General features: G+C 36.6%; 1 protein-coding gene across 1 annotated transcript; it reads right to left on the minus strand.

Moving 5' to 3' along the window:
- Positions 1 to 2,353: 2,353 nt before the first annotated feature.
- On the minus strand, positions 2,354 to 21,075 carry LOC139728975 (UPF0547 protein C16orf87 homolog). The gene is made up of 5 exons (XM_071639901.1): positions 20,976 to 21,075; positions 14,361 to 14,439; positions 5,999 to 6,099; positions 4,417 to 4,528; positions 2,354 to 2,535 (listed from the first exon to the last, which is right to left on the minus strand). The coding sequence occupies exons 1-5, from the start codon at positions 21,045 to 21,047 to the stop codon at positions 2,354 to 2,356; spliced, it is 546 nt and encodes a 181-aa protein (XP_071496002.1). The 5' UTR covers positions 21,048 to 21,075.
- Positions 21,076 to 21,589: the final 514 nt, after the last annotated feature.

Genomic DNA, 21,589 nt, shown 5'->3' on the forward strand with positions numbered 1-21,589 from the left:
TAGGTTCAGCTTAGCCCGACAATTGGTGTCAATTATTCTTTGTTAATACAAGGTCTTGCCATGTTAATTCCTGTTTCATGTTTTAGATATGCAAGGTGCTTCCTCCCACAGAATCCCATTTCACAGGTGGAAAGAGGAGGGGGGGGGGGTGGGGTGGTGGCAGTGCACAGGCAAACTAAACACCACACATCCCACCCATTGTATTCCCTAAAACAACACCACCAAACACTCCCATGGTAGTTCGGAAAGGAACAGAATGTACGGGCGGTACCGTTAAGTTCAGCCAGTTGCCAATATAAACATTTTTAAAGCACAGTTGGCCCATGGTTACATACACAAATCCTATGTTTGTGTAGAACTACGGGTCACATGGCTAGCCAGAGTTTGCCAGCCGGCGGACTGTCAGGATCCTGCTATCGTGCGGAGGTCACGCGAGGTCACTCTTTCGACGCAAGCGCCGGCGAATGAATTGCCGTGCCTGGGTGACTGCCAGCCAATCAGCTCCTTTCCCTATCCCAGACGTCCACTCATAATGTCTCTGTGACCAACACACCATGCTTCTCTATATTTTCATGATGTAGGTCCCACCTACTTCAAGCACGTGACAATGCATTCAATAGATTTAATGACAAGCAGCTGAACAGCAAGGAGAGAGTGTTTGAGATAGGATTGGGGTTTGTTTCTTGGTGAAAGGGCTTAAAGGAAGAAAAGAAACTAACAGAAGGTTGTATCAATCATGATTTTCATCACGGGAAAGGAGGGATGTACCATTGATTTCCGGTTGCATATTATATTCTCGTTTTTCCCACTAAAATATTTTTCCTTTTGGCGAGTGGGATGACCTTCCAATTTTGCAGATGCTAGAAAGGAAAGAAGTCTTGCAATTTTTAAGATAATCATATCTGATGCCTTTTTCAACTGAAAACCCTCTGCCATCATGCTGTCCTGATAAAGGAAGTTGTGGGTGCAAAAGCTGAACCAACTGTGATATTAGGTGCTTGGGCTCAATATGAAAATTTGACTTTAATAGAAGAATTTGAATTTGATATCAAAGCTAGCTCTTGACTAGATTTTGAAGTTTTTGTGAAGCACGTTAATACATAATAGTGTTCTAAATTGACCTAGTGTGGTCAATTCTGTAAGGATTACCTGTTTTTTTTTTGTACACAAACAGTTCACTGTTCATACCTATTGTCTGGCATGCTTGAACTCTTAACAGCTGACTGTCTTTGGTTTCTTTGTTTGTTTGTTTTTTCAAATCTTTTTCAAATGTTTGTCTGGTAGTCACATTTATCACTGCAGACATTACTTTGGAAACAAAATGAGAAATATTACATATCACTGAATAGCACATAGGAGTGAAAACTTATAAATACCGCAATCAGAAATTCAGTGCTCAGCAACTTCTAACACATCTACATGGCAACAAGACAAAAATAAAACCAGCAACACACTGCATGACATTACAAGTATGTGAATTCTCATACTGGAGTGATCAAGAGATGTGGAACTGACAATGCTTAGACTTAACAACGGCAACTCAACTGTTTATATGCATTGCATGGTGAGTATCTCCCTTATTCTTGGGCAGTTATAGTGCTGATTCATTACAACATTACATCAAGACAAATTTTGCATAGGATTACATACATGTGCAGCAGTGGGTCTGAAAAATACTAACAAAGCTCACGTGAGGTGAGAGACACCATATAGGGCAGTGACAAGCGAAATCCATCCTTTTTTTGGCGACAACACAAATTTCCTCCAGTGCAGTTCCAATGACTGCTTCTTATGCATACACACGCTTAGCAGCAACAAGAGTGTTAAACAGTACACAGCGTAACCCTTTGACTGTGACCTGTGGCAGTGTCCCATACAGTCGGTATATGGCACATCGGATTCATGCATCCAAAGGGTTATAATTGCCCTCTCTTCAAGTCTCCTCCTTTACATTGGCCAATTGATGTGCCTCTATTACACAAAGCCCTCTTTTGAGAGAATTCCACGCACCGAAGCCTGGCTGCCAGTACCAAACCAGAAGATGCAGCTGCTGGAGGCACTCCAGAATCTTATTTGAAAGTTAGACATCTTCATAGATTCATCCAACATGGAGCCACACCCAAGTACAGAGGGAAAGAGCGCCCTCTAACTGTTGAGGAGCCTCCAACTTGTTTCAGTGTGCTCTCGGCAGGTGCATGTGGCTCCCACACATATAATTGCACGCAGTTCCCAAGTCCAGCTCTACATCTCAAAGAGTCCGGTTCAGTACAAATGCCACTGGCGCTCACTGAGGCAGAGCAGATGGAAAACAATCGGAGACGGAAGAGCTATGCTCCTCCGATGCCCCAAAGCGTCACGCCTTCTCCGGCAGCCCCTTTCTGGACGTGCTCGCGACTTCGCCCGGGCTGGCGGGCAGCTTAAACGTCTGGCTCTGTATCTTTTCGTTGATTTCCGCCAGGACCACTGCGTAGATGAAGGCCTTGTCTGTGGGGATGTTGGCGTACATGTCAATCTCCTTGTCTTTCTCCTTCTGTTCTGTAAATCCAAACATCCAATATTGCTGAGAATGAGTGCTTGACTTAAAATTCAGGAAATGTCAGAACAATGCATACTCAAATATCAAACATACTTGTGAGTGAAGAAGCATTTCTAAGACAGGGCAATTTGAGTTTGCCTTTCCCCTTTTGTTTCTTGCTTTCGCTGTTTTCCATTATTGGTGAAAACGAAGCAAAGCTGATTGAAAACTGCTGGCAATGCCAAACTTGCTGACACATCCAAAGACAAATATTTAAAACAACACTTCAATGCTGTTACCAGAATGTATTCCAAACAGCACTCATCTTGAATGCACCTACAAATACTAATTCTACGATTTCCAAAAATTGCATTTCGCTTTTGGGGCAATAAAACCTTGTATCTCAAAATGTTACATTTTCAGGGCCCCGTTGCTAGAAACTTTGCATTTAAACGCAAGTTGAGTTTCTAGCAACGGGGCCCAGGAGAGCAAAAAACAAACAAAACAAAAACAAAACAAAGCATGGCAGTCAAAGCACTACAACAAATGGGAGAGCCTTTCTTTTAACATGCCGTGGTGGCTTCATTTCTGGGGTATGACAGCTAGGATTTCGACAGGACTTCACTCAACTGATCATCTGACAATTAATCCCTCCAAAAAGTGATTTTCAAGAAAATTGACATACAAGAATTTGCTGCCCCAGCGATGATTTGCCTATTGATTGAAATTGTCAGTAAGAATATGCATCGATAATACATGTTTATCTCAGGGACTTATTGTACGAATCCCCAAACTGTCAGTAATTATAATATGCATCAATAATACATGTTTGCTCAGAACTTATTGCACGAATACCAAATCACAGCAAGTTGCACAAATGCCTTGCCAATTTGAATGAATGTGCAAAAATTGCAGAACATCAAGCATGATTCCACTCCATGTTCAACTTGGCTTCAATAAACAGAGTACCAGTAATATCCAACACGCAGGCATGACATACAGTGAAATGTGATGTAAAGTTTCATATGCTTCCATGAACCACTGATATACTAAAGCCATTATCATATATGCAAATCAGATAGGGTAATGAGATGATCTGAATGCATTTGCATACATCATCACAAGTGAGGAATATCACAAACTGTATTTATAAGTAATTTGTCAAAGTCTTGAACGCCCACCTTGCCCTAAGGGGAAAAGTAGCACAAACCTGAATCAATTGACACATGGTAAAACAACAACAACAACAACAAAGTATGATTTTTTAGACAGAGTAAGATAAGTTTGTGATGTCATGGCCTTGTACCTCTCAAATTGGCCTGAAAATAAGACATGTATACCATGAAAAATGATTTTGGGGTGAAATAATTTTGCACTCTTCCCATCCCTACACCATCCCCCCTCCCCCCCCCCCCCCCCCCCCCCCCCCCCCCCCCGGAAAAAAAAAAGAAAAGAAAAATACAGATTTTTCATCATAAAGTCATCGATACTTTAGAATACTTCAATGTAGAGGATACAATTTCTTGTCTTTATCAAGTCATTAGAAGATCAAATGAAGATTTGTTTGAAAAACAATGGGAAACTTGTAAGGAAGTGACATAATCACCTCAACATTTTTACATTATGTGTCAGTGATGGAGATTGCTATGTGGTAATGAAAACTTGCGAAATGTTAATTCTATACCATTCTTACTTTATGGCAAAATATAGTGAATATTTCAATGTTTGTGTAAGTTTTCTGCACTTGTTCACAGAGTGAAGTTTCTTTTTTAAAAAGCTGAAAAACAAAAGACAATAGGGTACAGTTTGAAGGTATGCCTACTGCTCTTTCACTGTTCCATAATAGTACAAAACCAGTGGACATAAAATAGAAGAATACAGAATACAGACGGCTGACATACCAGCACTCGTACCATCTTTATTTTTATTCTGTGACCCCTTCGGTCGACCCCTCTTCACTTTCTTCTTCTTCGACTTGTCATCACCTTTGTCCCCTGACTTGGAGGTGGATATCTGCAGAAACAAACCAAAGAAAGCAGAAGACAGATTCATCAGAACACCAATAACATTATAGAGCCACAGTACATGAGACATATGCCTCAAGGAAGAAAAAATGTTGCTTAACCTTTTCACCTCTGTGACTTGCAAAATTGATCATGACAGCACAAATGGACAAAACATGCACACACAGAAAAGATGCACATATTTTTGACTTGGAACTCAACTGTAGAATCATGATGGGTGATTATGTCAAGATATCAATCATTTTAATCATCCTCTGTTGAAACATAATCATATAAAATGTGGATGACTTTGATTAAAAGTGAATGGAAATAGATCCCATCGATTTCTTCTGGATGCAGATTGACTTTCTGCCTTTACAAGATACCGGTAGAAGCCCAATGTCTCTTAAAATCTTTCTAACGTATCAAAACACTAGTGCAAGCACTAAATCAGATTATTTACCGCCCAAAAATTGAAAATAAGTAATGTCAAAACACTTCAATATTTGCACTATGCATGCACCACGACTGTTGATAGAGTTAATCAGTTCTTGTGTAATTTGACTCCTAATACATGAATGCTGATCGAAGAGAGTGTAAGTTATCCTTATTAGGAATGTTGCTTGAATATGCTGTAATGCTTTTAATTTGCATATGAATTTGCATCAAAGGGTTTGCTGGACTGGCATCTAAACATATATAGTCATATTCAATGTCGTTATATAACATCATCACTGAGTGCACTTGAAAATTCTCGGATACTAGAACTGTTACTAACCTAGAGCAAAATCATATAACTTATAACATAACATCCTGTCGATCTACTACTGAAAATGGCAAGAGAAGCTGTGACAAGGTGGCACTAGTCACGTATGAAAGCAGAGGTCACTGTTCATCCATCCCTATCATACGATAAGCTGCCATGGTTTGTTACACACCTACAATCTCACTAGACGGATGGATGCCAACCAACAACCAACCAAGCTTGCGATCAGTGTGTAGCAATTTAAGTTGACTGGCTTTCCGTAACCTTTGCTCAAATAGCTTGGAATTTACCGTGGTGCTCTGGTTGAAAAAAAAAAAAATATAATAATGATTCTCTATCGAGACTCCAGACACTGGAGCAGTGTCTTTCACACCTTATCATTCCTTGTGGTTGCTGGGCAATGACACGGAAAGAGGTATCCCATGCCATGGCTGTACAGCGCAACACTTTACACCTACAACCTATTGTATTCATTTATTCATTCAGCTCATATCTATGATGAAAAACACACTCATCATGCTACCACACACAAACACTCACAAATTGTTTAAAAGACAACATTTTGTCTCTAAGAAGGTATCATTACAACAAAATTTCACTGTACTGCAATGGCAAACATAAAACACATATTAAAAGAAAAAGGTGCGCAAAGGTTTTGATATATGTTTCATGCAAGTCATATCTGCATCCACACTGGAGCCTTAAGATACAAACCCGCCGTAAATGGTTCTCAAACTCGCTGGCACTGTAGTAGTCTGGTCTCTCTCTTCTGACACGCTCCGTTCGACGTCTCTTCACGCCTGTGCCATCCTCATCTGGCGAGAATAAGCATAATATAGTATCCAAGATGCGTAAAATAACTTCCAATTACATCATGCCATTTGATATTAAATTATGAAAGCGAGAAAAAAAAAAGAGGACTCTTTGAATGTGTCAAATGATGTGATTTGTGGACTTATGATGAGGTGTTGACTAATGTACGTGCATGTATGAAGTTTACTATTTTTCACAAATCGGGTCTGGTAAGACAAGCTTGGGAGTAGTGGATTTGCAATCACAAATTATGTATACTATGTTAAAGCATTTTCATGGCTCCAAGAGTTCTGGGGGAATTTGCCCAAATGCAGTGGGCAGTACAGACTATGCAACTTATATTTGGCATACTGCAGGCACACTGCCCCACATTCAATCATGAAAGGAAGCAATTTATTGCAGGATTTTTGTTCTTTTTTTCTCATTATTTTCAAAAGAGATATTCTGTTTGCAAAAAAAGAGACCATAAAATTTGTAGTGCTCTGTAAATTTTTGCCTGAAATATCTGGTGAGCAACTTCAGACACTGTGATCTTCAGTCTCTACTACACTTTCCTTAATTCTGTGTAGATTTTGTACAGGAAATCTGAAGAGTCACAGTGAAGACACCATGTAGGTCACACAATAGGATCGGTCACTCTACGATCTTCTTCTCATGAGGCAGACAGGATTTATTGACTTAAAATTAATCCATGCATGACCAAAAGATCTCTGCAAAAGAATTTAAAAGAAGGGCAGGAACCATCATTATCACGGAAAAGAACAAGAGGCCTTGCCTGGTGGCATGGGGATCACATGACAGGATGAGGGTTTCACCTCAAGGGGCACAATAAGCAAAATTTAATGTACCAGTGTAAACTTTCCAGAACAGATGTGCTTTAGTCAGGGATATCCAATATTCACATGCTCACAGACTAAGGCTACAACAACAGCCTGTGTAGTTGATAGCAGCAGTTCTCACTCCTGTGAGCTACCATGAGATGTGTCACGTCATACACTGAACTTACAAATGTATCGGGTCAGTGTTGGATTAATATGAGAAGAAACACAGTGTGGGAATAGTATCTTTAAAGGGACTGTACAGTACTGGTTGAGGTGGGGATTCATGTTTTGAACATTCCTAAGTGAGATAATGAGAAACCTCTTATGAAATATGAAAGAACATGTAATTTCAAGAAGGATTCAACATTTATTTCATGAAAATTGGTTTTCAAATGGCTGAGACATCCAAAAAAGTGATAATAATAAAAGGCGACAGGCCACGCCTTTTATTAGGATCTCTTTGTTTCACCTTGTTTTTCGATATCTCGGCCATTTCAAAACCGATTTTCATCAAATAAACTTCTGATACCCATTAGAATTGCATGCTCTTTGACATCTCATAGAGTAGTTTCTGAATATCTCGCAAAGCGTTGAAAGCTAAATCATCACCTTGACCAGAACTGTACACACCCTTTAATGTACAATCAGTATCACAGGATTTGCAAATTAACACTTGAGATGAACTCACCTAGAAAAGAAGATTCATAAATAATTCAGGTTATATAAAAAAGTAATTCATCTTATTCTGAGAGACCATGTAATGAAGCTCCTACCAATATGCATCTTAGAAATCCAGTCCACACTTTTGTATCCCATAGTGTGGATGAAATGAAAAATAAGCTAAATCATAAACATGAGTCAACTGCTGCTTCACAAGACAACAAAGTTTCACTTTTGAAACCAATGAAAAGTGACAAAACTGCTCCTGTTGAGTAAACTGTAATTGATACAAGTTTTTGTTTGCTGAGCAAGCAAAACAGAAAGTATCAGATGAAGCATATAATGCTTTTCGTGGTTTCTGTTTTGAAGTCATACCATGATATCTTTACTTTCAGATTGGCTCTAGTGGTCATCAATGTCACATATCAGTTTTGGTCAATAGATCTTGCATTCATCACAACTATGCCGGGTATGGTTACACTTTTCACACAGTGAGATATGATTTTTTAATAGATTTTTTTTTCTTTTTTGTTTTATTGTGCATTCATTTTGATTTGCTTGTTTGTTTTGTTTTGCTTGTTTGTTCTGTTTTGCTTTGGCCACAGCTGTTCTACATAGCTGTTTTACATTAACTCTGCGGTGAATAAGCTAAGATAGCTCCAAGGGAAAATTATTTCTATTGATTGTAATATGATTTGCCTTTGGCTTATAAGGAGAAATTTGATTCTATTGATTAGCTCAATGAATCATGTTTGCAAATCAGAAATACACTGTGGTAGCAAAGCACTGATATGATATTTCATAAAAGCATCATGGCTTCACAAAATTTTCCTTTATGATATTATGGCCTGGTCACACAGCCCAAAAGTTGCATAACCGCATGAATCACGCACAAAATTTGAGCCTTCCGCGATACCTGCATGATTTGCGCATTTCATCAGTTTGTCTGACATGGAACCTCCATAGTTGTCCGTCGATGTTCGCCAGATTGGCACTTTACGCGATTCCAGGTTTTGAGCAGCTCAAAACTCGGCTTCGTGTAAGAGTTTACACAGTATTGCGCTGTTTTACATAATTTTTGCGTAGTTTGCTTAGTTCTTACACGGAAAATGCACAAAATATGCATGGAATACCAGTGATCTTTCATGAAAATGCAGAGCTGCCAACACTGGAAACTAATTGAGAGTGAGACTCCCATAGGCCGATGCTATAATTTAGTCTGAGTCAAAATGAGTGAGATCAATAGAAATGCATGCAAATGAAATAAAGTTTTAGAGTGAGAAAGGACCAACATACATGAGTCTCACGCTCAATGCGTGAGAGTTGGCAGCCCTCAAAATGTTGCCGCTATCGCGTTCATCATCGACTTCCCACTGACGATTTAATAGCAGACATATGATTATGATGCATGTTTTGCGCTTGTAACACTACGTATCACTGAAAATCACTGAAAAAGCGAATCATGTGCGATTCATACACAGTTCATATGCGCAGATTATGCATGGTGTTCCATGGACCTTTTGTGGTGCACAACCACGTATTCACCCTGTTTGGGGCCTTTGAGTGCCAATGCGCTGAAAGTGCATGGTTTTTCAGTGATTTTTGTGTGATCTTTTCATAGTTCTTGTGCAATTCTTCTGTGATTTTCATTGCATAAATCAGCAAAAACTTCAAACGTCAAATTCTCAACGGACGAGCACGCATAACCAAATTTCATGTGTGATTCATGCCTTTACGTGACTTTTGGGTTGTGTGACCGAGCCTTCAGGATATGACATGAGGTGAAAATGATCTTAATAAAAAAAATGTGCATCACAGAGTCATTTGAAAAACCAGAAAAGCACTTCCACCCCAACTGACATGATGAAAATTGTCCAATTTTCCAAAATGGATACCTTTTGTTTACGTCATCAGCTTCCAGCTGCGCAACACCTCGCTCTAGCAGAGAACGCACTTTAGAGCGTGTATGCAAACCTCGAATACGCGCTGCTTTAACTCCCTGGTTCATTGACCCTATCCGCAAAAAGAAAAGATATCTTTCAAAATCCACAGAAATTCCCAGATCACTGCCAAAATTCAATCATTGGTGTCTTGAGTTATTGTCCACCTTTTCTGCAAGTTTCATCCAAATTTCTAAACAACTTTTTGGGTTATTGTGCACACAGACAGACAGACAAACAAACAAACAAACACTTATGGGCAATTCCACGGTATATAGGACACAGATGCTGAAAATTCAAAATGATATTTGTTTCAAACACCATACATTTTCAGACAATACTTGAGTTGAAGTTTTAAGAATCATTATGTTTTTCAATAAAAGCGGCAAAATATGCCTATAACTCAATGGTAAGAAAGAGTGTATTGTCACATCACTTACTCTCTGTATATCCATTTTACTAGTACTCTAAACAACAATCTTTTATATGTATGCAGTTACCAGACAAGTCTTTTACCACAAGATAGAAAAAAAAGCTGGTTGCTTTAAAGAATTTGATAAAAACTTTTAATTAGTTTGACAATGATGGATGTAACGTCAGTTACCAAAAACAAGGAATCTTAAACTTTATTCATCAAAGAAAGTGAGCTGTATGATGTAACTTGGGATTTCTAATGTATGCCCATATGCCTTCCTTTCAATACCAGAAATAAGGATACTTGGCATACTGGATAATCAAAATGAACACTTCATGTGTAACGTCAGTTACCGAAACGTCATATACCAGTATGTAACGTCAGTTACCATGACAGTAATCATAACTGAGGCAAATTTTTTAACTAGGCCATTTCAATACATCTGGGAAGTCAAAGGTTATCAACAAAGAGCAGCAATCCCTTTGATAGGGAATGATCTTATCACCATGGTATGTCTATGGATACATTTTTTTTTTCATTTTATTTTATTTTTTTAAAATTTATTCATTATTTATTTATCATAATTATCTTTTTTTTTTTGGCTCGAGCTTTTGATTTTCGGTTCAGCACACGTTTAAGGTTAATGTAAATCATCTGGAAGTTTAGGTTTACCACATGCAATATATGCACTCAAATTACTATACACTACATTCACAGTCCTACGGGATGATAAAGCTACCAAAGTTTGTAGGCCTAATTAATGATGTCGTTGCATGGTAACCACCTTTTTCTATTAAAAAGCTTGTGTACAGCTGTACCAAGTTTTATAATCTTTACTAACGATTGCTTTTGCTAGCATTTTTTGTTTTTTCTGGAAGCTTAGTGAAGTTTCTACCTCAAGGCAAATGCACAAACAGATATATTTCTTCACTTGCACTTAAATGTGTGGTTTAGTTAATATGGCACATCTTGTATTACGGTACATAAGGCATGTACTGTCATTACTGTTTGAAACTTAACACTGATGTTGCTCAACGTTTAACACTGACGTTGCCCAAAGTGAGAGGTGATTTTAGGGTAAAAAAAGATGTTCATATTTGTTGATTACTTTATTTCATACATGCAGGGACATTTTGTAATACATGATGATTATGAACAGGAAGATTCGTTTTAATTGATCTTAGAATTCTTTCGTTGCAAAGTCCTATTTCCTGGTATCTGGGATGTATTTGCAAGCCTTGACATACTAGTGAAAAGGAAAAGAAAAACAATTATATTACTTCAAGCAAGGAATAAACCAATAATGCCCTTTTGACCAAAAAAGTATAATGTTTCTTCTTCACAGAAAAAATATTAAAAGTGTAACACTATTCATTTATTGTATTAATTGATGAGGCAGATCATTTTTTTTTTAATTTGTGGCCCTAACAATGTCTTGAAGGAGAAATAGTAAAATAAAGAAAAGAAGAAGAAATATATCACAGTAGATTTCATACATATTTATGCATATTTATGAGTTGATATTTATATGTGTTTTTTCCCCATGACCTGAAAGATATTTTTTTTCACACACAAAAATATCTGTGTTTTGTGTAGTACTGCAGGGCATTATGGGTGGGGCACTCTAGATAGAAACTTTCCTGTTCATTCAAAAAAAAAAAAAAACAACCCTTAGTTATGTCAATATTTGTACTTGAAATTGCTGAATCTAAATGGCTCTGTGTCATCATAACTGTTGAATAAGCATTCAATCTTAAGACAAATGTCAAGAAATATCCTCTGGTGCATTTACATTATTTTTGCTCAACTGTGCTACGGCATGGGGGGGGGGGGGGAGCTTGCCCCCTAAGGGCCCCACCCCATTTATGTCTTTAGATTTTGTTTTAATTTGTTGCTTATTAAATGCCTGGGATTGTTACTGGTATACTGCAGCAGTATAATAACCTGTTAAAGAAATTAGTTCTCTGTAAACCCCATAGCAAAAGTATGTGTAACGTCAGTTATGTAACGTCAGTTACTGACATGTTTACCTTTAAGTTTTCATAGAACACAAAGAAAATGGACTAATGTTTCATTTCATTTGGGTATTTTTAATTGATGAACCAAGGTATGATTCCATATCAAGCAAATCACTCTCAAAGGTCAGAATTATAAAATATCACAAAACTATTCCCAATCATGATTTTGCATGCGTAAACTCTATGGCAAATGTACCGGTAAGCGTAACGTCAGTTACCGTCATGCCTTCACTGAAATTGGCATGGTGCTAAAAGGAAATATCTAAAGTGCACATTATTTTGCACACCTGTTCCTAAGAACCTAGATATATTGCCATATTAAACACATACAGGTTAGAAGTCAGGGACATGAGATATTTCCATTTAAATCTACACCATAATTTCCCATGTCCTTTTTCCGTAACGTCAGTTACCGACACGTTTTCACTTGCTATGTGATGAGAAATGCAGTTTGAGAGAAAAACTTTCCACGTATTTCTTCATTCTCATGAACTCATTCATCAATGCTAATTACAAGCCCCAGGTGCTTTCATTCACAAAACTACAACGTAAACAATTTCATGAAAATCCTTCCGCGTAACGTCAGTTACCATGGAATTGCCCATATGAAGACATACTGGTAACCTCCTTCTTGGCGAATGTTGGAAAATCTCTATTAGATTAGACCTTTGGACTCTGCACTTGAAATGTAGTTTGGAAGTCTTTATATTTTTATCTTCACATAAAACGAAATGCTAGATGCTGATAAGAAGAGAAACCTAGTTAAACAAGGAACAATTCACATACCAACAAATTTCTCACTTACAATCTAAGTACTGTAAAAGTGGATATTTTCATGTGAGTTATTTTTCACACTCAGCCCCATAAGATGAATTTCGCATTAACTACTGGGACATATGGCATGCAGAAATATTTGCATGCTTTTATTCTCACACTAGCTTCTGGTTGCTCAAATTGCTCACAAATTTCTACACAGCAAAAAATTTCCACTTTTACAGTACTTACCTTTTTTTTGTTCAAAAACTGATTTGAATAAGCATAGCAAAATGAATACATGTACTGGTATAACAAAAATAATGTGAATGTCATTAAATTGAATGCAGTGATAAAGTGCATTACAATCATCATAATATACACACTCCAGCATTATCATCTGAATGAATGACCCCAACCAACATTCACAAATTAGGATATTGTACCATAGATTGGTATACTTTATAGGTTGAAACCAATTTTGACAAAGAATGTTCGTTTAATCTCTTACAATTCTTTTGTTCTACCACCTACCAATTATTGTAATATCGTATGAGGCAACTGTAATAAATCCAAAATTGATTTGTTATTTCATTTGCAGAAAAAAGCCATCCGAATTTGTACACATTCACCTTATTTAGCCCATACTGATCCTCTATTTAGACGACTGAAAATATTAAAACTAAATGATTTTCATATTTATCAATCTGCCATTTTTATGTTCAAATACATCAACAATTTACGACCATTCTTCCATGATACTTTCATCTCAAATAGCAAAGTACACTCCGATCCTACTCGTCATTGCAATGACATTCATCTAAATATCCCGAAGCTACATGTCGCTCATAGATCTATCCGACACCACGGACCGGATATATGGAATTCTCTTCCCGAACAAATTAAAGCATACACATCACTTTTTTCTTTTAAAGCAAACATGAAAAAGTACATTATATCAAGATATGGGAATTAGCTGATATCTGACCTTTGTAACAAAAAACTATAAATAGATTATTTTTTAATGCTTTGATACCCCCCCCCCCCAAGTCTCCTTACATCAAACTATTACATAATATTTAAGTTTTCCCTTCTAAATAAGGCACCTAGTATCGCGCGCCTGCTGGGCTCTTCCACTTGCACCAGCACTCACCTCACTCACCTCATTCTCTGTATGTAGTGTCTATACAATTTTCGTTTAACATTTGCAATGTGATGCCAGAATCTTACTGGTTTTTTTTTCTTGCTTTTTCTTTTCTTTTCGATAAGTAAACAAGATGTATGTTTTACCCATTTTCTTCTTTTTTTTCCTTCTCTTTCAAGGCTGTCGTATCTTCAAGCTACATGTATATATGCTTATTTGACGACAGTCTTCAGCATTTACACTCCCAATATATGTACCATAATTCAGTCTGATCATTTGACTCACTTTATCCCGAGTGGTTCCCAATTGACGTGTTATCTTATTCTTTTCTTTAATCTACTTGTAATATATACAAAGTATCTCACTTTATATTCAAATGTACACACTGTATTTTCTATTATCTTGTAAACAAAAAATGACTGTATTTCATTTGTAATATATATTCAATGAAGAAAATTCCTAATAAATCCATTTGAATTTGAATTTGAATTTGAATATCAAGGAATAACTACCTCCATCTGCTGTTGACTGGATCAATCGTTTGCTGAAGAATGAGTGGCCACACCTGCACAATTTGCAGGCCACCGGCACCTGAGGAAAGACAGAAATCATATTGATTTAATTTATTGTGGTCCTTGAGCAGATTTATAGCAATACTCTGAAAAACTATAAAAAAAAAAATACATTGAACAAGGATGATGACATAGAGGCTCACATATGTCAGAAATATAGTAGTTAATGTAATTTCATTACACCTTCTGTGTAAAATGTATGCATGCTTTCTTGCTTCTTTGAGCCGCCTAACATATGCATTTCTAAGGTGAAGCTCTGCCGGTCATCATCCTTGTGTATTATGATTTGCTATCAATCTTAAAAACATTCTTATTCCTCATCCCAAACACTATAAAGTCTGAAACTCTGTACCAAGTACTAGGTGTTTCAAAAAACTTTTCACACTTTTGATGCTTAATAGCTCGAAAACCATATCAAATAAAACTGTCATTGGATGAGTAATAGCTGAATAGTGTACAATTTAGTTGGAGGTGATTTGAATATGAAAACCTATCAGTTTCATGAAATCCATGATTAATTTCAAAGTTAGGTTACAGATTTTGGTCAAATTTTAACCCTCTGTACAAAACCTGAACTTTACACAGGAACTAATGATGTGTATGTGAGTGTGTACGTACTTACAATGACCCTGAACAATGGACCTGGATACCATCTGTTCACAGCTCTGCTCCACGGCACATGAACGCTTTATTAATAATTCGTGATTGATTGCCCTGGGCACTGCTAGTCTGAATTCCTAGCAAAGGGTGAAATGGATGCACATCAAAAAAGTAAGCACATGTTTTCATGTGCTTACATACACCACATTTCAGAATGAATAAAGACTAGCTGTGATAGAGAAATTCCTCACAAACAAATAATGGAGAATTTAGAGTTAGAGGCAACCATTGTCTGGGGGTTAACTACACATTCCCATACACATCAATTGACTTCTGTGCAAAGTTTAAGTTTTATACAGAGGGTTGAAAATAGAGCAAAATCTGAAACGTAACTGAAAAATTAATGCTTAATATATAAAGAAACTGAGCTATGCTGTCATTTTAAAATTGCCTCCAACAAAAATGTACACTATTCAGCTATTGCTCATATCAATGTCAGTGTTATCTGCTAAATAGTTTGTGAACTATTTAGGATCAAAAGTGGGAAAAGTTTTTTGTAACACCTAGTACAAGCAATGTATAGTTGTTTAGATGTAAAAGTCTGAAAATCCTCTGGAGCTCTCTTTTAAGTATGTTACTACTATCTTGTATGCAAGTACCAGGTAGGTCCTATGCTGAAACACCCACAGACGTTTCTTTTAGTAGTCTGAGTGTATGAGGCAGATCTATACAAACCTAAATACAGTGTGTGATTTGTGATGAGGATGAATATTGCACACAATTATTAGTGCACTCACAAACTTAAAACACAGAGATCCAGGACATTGACTAGTGTAATTCTACAGTAAACACTGAGGTCAAAGTTTGGTCCTTATTAGACATGGCATTTACTTCCTGTGTTTTGCAAGTCTTTGAAAAAACTGCATACAAGATCAAAGGTTGTTGCAGTAGGAAATTGATATTACTGCCTCCCCCTTCCTTATGTAGGATATTGTAATATATGTTGTTTACATGATATCAGGACAATTACCCCCAGCTGAATACTGGTTAGTGATAGGGTTAGGGTAAAGATTAGGTTTAGGTTCAGGTTTAGAGTTTGGGTTTGGGCTGGGATCGGGTTCAGATTTAGGACTAGAGTTAGGATCAGGGGAAGGGTTTGGGTAATTGTTCAGGGGGTAATCATCTTAGAACATGTTGATTAATTGTAAACATGGATATTTTTGTGCGAGTGATTTTTCGCACTTAGCCAGGTAAGATGAGTTTCACATGTTTTTAATTCTGTGGAATCAAGACATGAACTACTTAAACATACAGCAAACAGAAATATTTTCATACACGAGGTTTCTCATCATCTCATCAAAAAATTTTAGAAACCTGAAATTAGGTCTCAACCAAAACCATATTCTCCCTTTAAACTGACACACTATCGTATAAGCTGTTATTTTCACGTACAGATATTTTCGCGAATTAGAAGGTGACAGACATTTTCGCGAGATGTTGATTTCGCGAATTGACACCAACGCTATCTTGCAAGTATTGTTACTCTAGTGTATGGCAACATTTTCGCGTGTTATTAAATTCGCGATCCAGCTGTGATTCACGAAATTCGCGAAAATTAAACCCTTGCGAAAATAACCACTTATACAGTATCTTCTTTTTCCATGACTCCACAAATAGTCAGTGAAAGGCAGAACAAGACAGAATTCTACTGAGTTACTGTAGACTATAACACAGTTGAATTCAAGCCTTTTCTCTTCATGTTTTTACATCGACATATTTATATCATACCATTTGGTACTTGAAATCAGAGTTTTGATCAATGATATAAAGTATAACTGGTACACACTGTATCAAGTGACACTTGTTAATTCAGTAGAAGTACACATTACCAGTGTTTCAGGGTGTTTGATTTACAGTAGACATTGTATTTTGTTTTGTCTACAGCATACGTTATAACCCAGTGATGTGAAGAAGCAAATTTGAGCAAACAAACACAAGTGTAGGCCTCCAGTCAACCTTGCCTAAGTTGAATCTATTTGGGCTAATGAAAAAGCTTCAGGGCAAGTCCAAGATAACACGCACGTTACGTATGGGACATTCAGAGACTTTTATGACCTGAAAAATAGTGTTAATGGCCTTTGATCATATTGAACTCATCATGGTGATTGATATCTAGAAGAAGTATAATCATGTCAAAAATTGAGAAAAATGACCTTGACAATTAAATTCTAGAAGAGAAAATATGTGCCGTTACGTATGGGACCAGAAAATTTTTGTTTTTTTGAACATTTTTTTCAACCTCAAAACTCTCTGAAAGTATATCATTCTACAACTTGTAACTCACTGTGATGAAAGTCACAACACTCAAGATCATCACAGGTAAGTTTCATGTCATTAGGCAAAAAGCTCTGACAGGTTCTAATTAAAGACAGACATGACGTGTTACGTATGGGACAGTTACATATGGGACAGTTTGTCCCCCATTCATTTAGTGTGTGAAGAACCATGTTTATGGGTATTTTGCATAATTATTGAAGTAAAATCAGTTGAAAACTACTCAAATACTGATCCAGATTGTCAAGGAAACAATATTCCCCAAATATTCACCATCATAACCATATTCAATCATATTTTTATATTTTTATGACCAACCTGGGTATGCAAGCCCTTTGTCCCCCATTCGTTTAGTGTGTAGAGAACCATGTTTATGGGTATTTTGCAAAATAATTTTGCAAAATAACCATAAACAAATTTTTGCATAATTATTGAGGTGGAATCAGTTGAAATTACTCAAATACTGATCCAGATTGACAAGGGAACAATATTCCCCAGATATTTACCATCATAATCACATTCAATCATATTCTATATTTTTTATGACCAACCTGAGTATGTATGCCCTATTTTTATCAGGATAGTTACTACTGAAAAATTGAATAGTTTAAAGGGACTGTACAGTACTGGGTGAGGTGGGGATTTATGTTTTGAACATTCTTAAGCGAGATAATGAGAAACCTCTTATGAAATATGAAAGAGCACGTAATTTTAAGAAGGATTCAACGTTTGTTTGATGAAAATTGGTTTTCAAATGGCTGAGATATCCACAAAAGTGATAATAATAAAAGGCGACAGGCCACAACTTTATTATGATCTCTTCGTTTCACCTTGTTTTTGGATATCTCAGCCATTTCAAAACCGATTTTCATCAAATAAACTTTTGATACCCCTTAGAATTGCATGCTCTTTGACATCTCATAGAGTGGTTTCTGAACATCTCGCAAAACGTTAAAAGCTATTATCCTCACCTCGACCAGAACTGTACACACCCTTTAAAGTGTTTACTTCCATTGATGAAGGGCAGTTTGCCATTTAGTTTCAATAAAAAACTTGACTCAAGAAATATTAAGTTTAATAAATAAGCAATACCTGCTGCATGGAACCCCAGTGATCGAGTAGATATATGATGTCTGTCTAGCAGTCAGGTCATTGATTCGAGTCACACCTCATTATGTATACCCATGAATTTTGTTGTGGCTACTACTGAAAACTGAATAAGGACAATTTGTATATCACTTGCAATAAAAAAAAAAATCATTTTACTTAAAAAAAATATATATATATATATCACAACCATTTCAAATTGGATCTCCATCACATAAACTTTGAATTCCTCTAGTCTTAGGATTTTATGTTCTTAAGTAATTCGTATAATTGGTTTCCAATCATCTCTTTAAATGTTGAAAACTGAATCCCCATTTCTACAAAAAAACTATACCATCCCTTTAATGCTGATTTTTCATTGTGTATTTTGCTATTTTCCCCACCCCCTTTCTGAATATTGTTCAGTCAAGTTCATGTATTGTTTCAAGTGTCTATAACTCAAAAAGTAGCTACAATGTTGGGATGCTTTCTTCAGGATGATTGACCATTTGTGTACTGAGAGACCTTCCCAGCTAGCTACATGCATTCACATGCAATATGTATGAGGATGTCCCATACGTAACGCATTTGTCCCATACGTAACATTATTTCAATGCCTAATAAAAAACATTTCTTTTACTTTTTTTTCTTTTTTTCTCTGGTATTTAATTTCTCTAAACAATAAATTAGAACTTTCCAAAAGGGCATTAAAATAACCCTAGCAATTTCAGAAAAAACCTAAAAAAATGACCTCATTTTGTTATGTATGGGACATCTCATGATAGGACACGAGCTAATTTGCATAATCATTTGCATAATCCCTAAATTTTCATTCCAAGTTAAAACTATGTGATGAAGTTCTTGTGTCCACATGTCAATCAAATATTATTTGCTTTCCTTTGAATTAATATGAATTTTTATAAATGTCCCATACGTAACGCTGTGTTTCACATTTATGCAAATGAAGCCCTTGAAATTTGCATAAATTTACATAATATCATTTTTTCCTCCACGGAAATCAAAACTTCAACTCATAAGCTTCAAAATGATACCAAATATGTCAATATTGAGCAAAGATGAAATTTTGCCTTCTGAGGAGACCTTATCTTGGACTTGCCCTTCAACTTAGAGAAATTTTGACTCATGAGGGATTAAAATCGATAGAATATAAAGAGAACTTGAAAAGACCTTCGACTAGTTAGATGATTATTCGACTTACGCGAAGTCGACTTCAGCAAGGCTAACTGTACATGTAACAAACTGTGTCAGACTCCTGAGGTGAAAGAAATTACAAACTTACAGTAGATAATGAATACTCAAGATCTTCGATCAGTACAGAATGTAAAATTTGCTTTTTCTTCACGCATCCATACTATTTGAGCCATTTTCTGTGCATGATAAAGAAATTCCTAAACTGATACTAGCATAAGTTGGTAATCTCTCTTCTCATTCCATACGATTCTCTCTAAGAATAATACCTCTGTGGCACAGAGGGTCACTTTGAGCAAGATGTTTGTCCAAAAACTAGCTATTTTCACTGAACTTTGAAAGGAAACATAAGCATACATAAATACATTGGAATGCTGTTTGAAAACACACACACACACACACACACAAAATGCATGAATACTACATACTATTTTAAAGCCTTTTATTGCCCCCGTGACAAATTTTGATACAAACTAGTAATGAAATATTAGTTACCGTAACTTTTTAAAAAAATTCTATCATAATCTTTTCTTCTTTTTTTTTGTTAAAGGGCTGGAGATGGAAGAGTGAGCTGGAGTTTACCAACTGGACCAACATTGCAAGTTCAGACACACTAAATTTCTGCCTCAATATGCATGTACAGTCCAGTGGAACTGTCTAATTCTGAACTCTACTTTGTATTCATCACTCATGACCTTCAAGCTACATCACAGGGATCAGCAAATGCACAATGTGAGCGATTTGATAAATGACACTACCATGCATTACCACCACTGTGGTTATGTCGTTATCACGAAACATTCTGTTTTCTCGCAAGTTTTTGTTTACATTTACATGGCTTAACACAAATTACTTACTTACTTACTTACCAGTACTATTTAGAGACGAGACTCCTAATTAGACTAAGAATTTAGACACAATGACAGGCTTCAATTTGGTAAACAAACATTGAAACAAATGCCAATGAAGGAAGCAAGCCATAATGGCAAGAGGAAGTGAGAGAATTGCTGTTTATTGTTTGTGGCAAATTCTCTTTTAAATTTCTTTCTTCTTTCATCTCCTCCGTCAGCCGTAGGCTGAGCGCCCTGTATGCATATCATATATTCATGCCAACAACAACAACACGTAGCTCAGGATCCGATCAGACAAGACTTTGCAGATAGGAATTGAGAGAGAGAGAGAGAGGGGAGGAGAGAACCTACAAGAAAACGAATATATGGGACTATTCTCCTCATTATTTCCTAGTAGGTTTCGATGAAGGACCAATCGCAGTAAATAGAGCGCAAACATAGCAACCTTTCAAACAAAAAACACTGTTCGTCTTACCTGGTTCTCACAATTCGGACACTGCTTCACAACCATCTTTTTAATATTCTTGATTCTCGTTACTTTGCCCATTTTCAAAACAAAAGTCTGGAGCGAACAAAACAAAAGACACGTAAGAAGAGTGTGGGAATGTACAAAATACGCGTGAATAAATTTACATACGCCAACGTATTAGGTAATGAATATGCATATTTGTCACGCTAATAATGAATATTCATATCACAATGTCGTAATATTAATGCATGTCCTATAAATGTGGATTCCAGTAGCCTAGTACATACATTGACGCAGTTTAAGTTGAAACAGTGATGGATAGTCTACTTCAGTAATTTTAATCCGGTAACGGACCTAGAAAAAAAAAGGACTGAACCTAACGATAACGTAATGGCATTGTTGTTATCCACCCTATGATAAGGATCGCGATTTTTCTTGTTCTCCTCCTCGATCCTCCCCCTTCTTCATCTCCTCTGCCTTTATTGGGCATAATCCCAACATACTGATATCATCATGATCATAATCTATTATCATTGCTATTGCTTATTAGTGTTATCATCAGGTATAGTTGTAGTTGGAATCCAAGTCTTCCCTGTCATCATCGCTCTTACGATTATATC

Source organism: Diadema antillarum, unplaced genomic scaffold (assembly GCF_040938485.1).
Source record: "Diadema antillarum isolate AM-2024a unplaced genomic scaffold, OU_Dant_1.0 seq00000207_RagTag, whole genome shotgun sequence".
NCBI lineage: Eukaryota > Metazoa > Echinodermata > Echinoidea > Diadematoida > Diadematidae > Diadema > Diadema antillarum.

Excerpts from the sequence above, each read along its gene's own strand:
- LOC139728975 (XM_071639901.1), bottom strand. The coding sequence starts at position 21,047 with ATGGGCAAAGTAACGAGAATCAAGAATATTAAAAAGATGGTTGTGAAG. Across the intron at positions 6,100-14,360 it reads CCAGTCAACAGCAGATGGAG|ATGAGGATGGCACAGGCGTG; the intron begins GTAGTTATTCCT and ends TATTCTCGCCAG. Across the intron at positions 2,536-4,416 it reads TAAAGATGGTACGAGTGCTG|AACAGAAGGAGAAAGACAAG; the intron begins GTATGTCAGCCG and ends TTGGATTTACAG.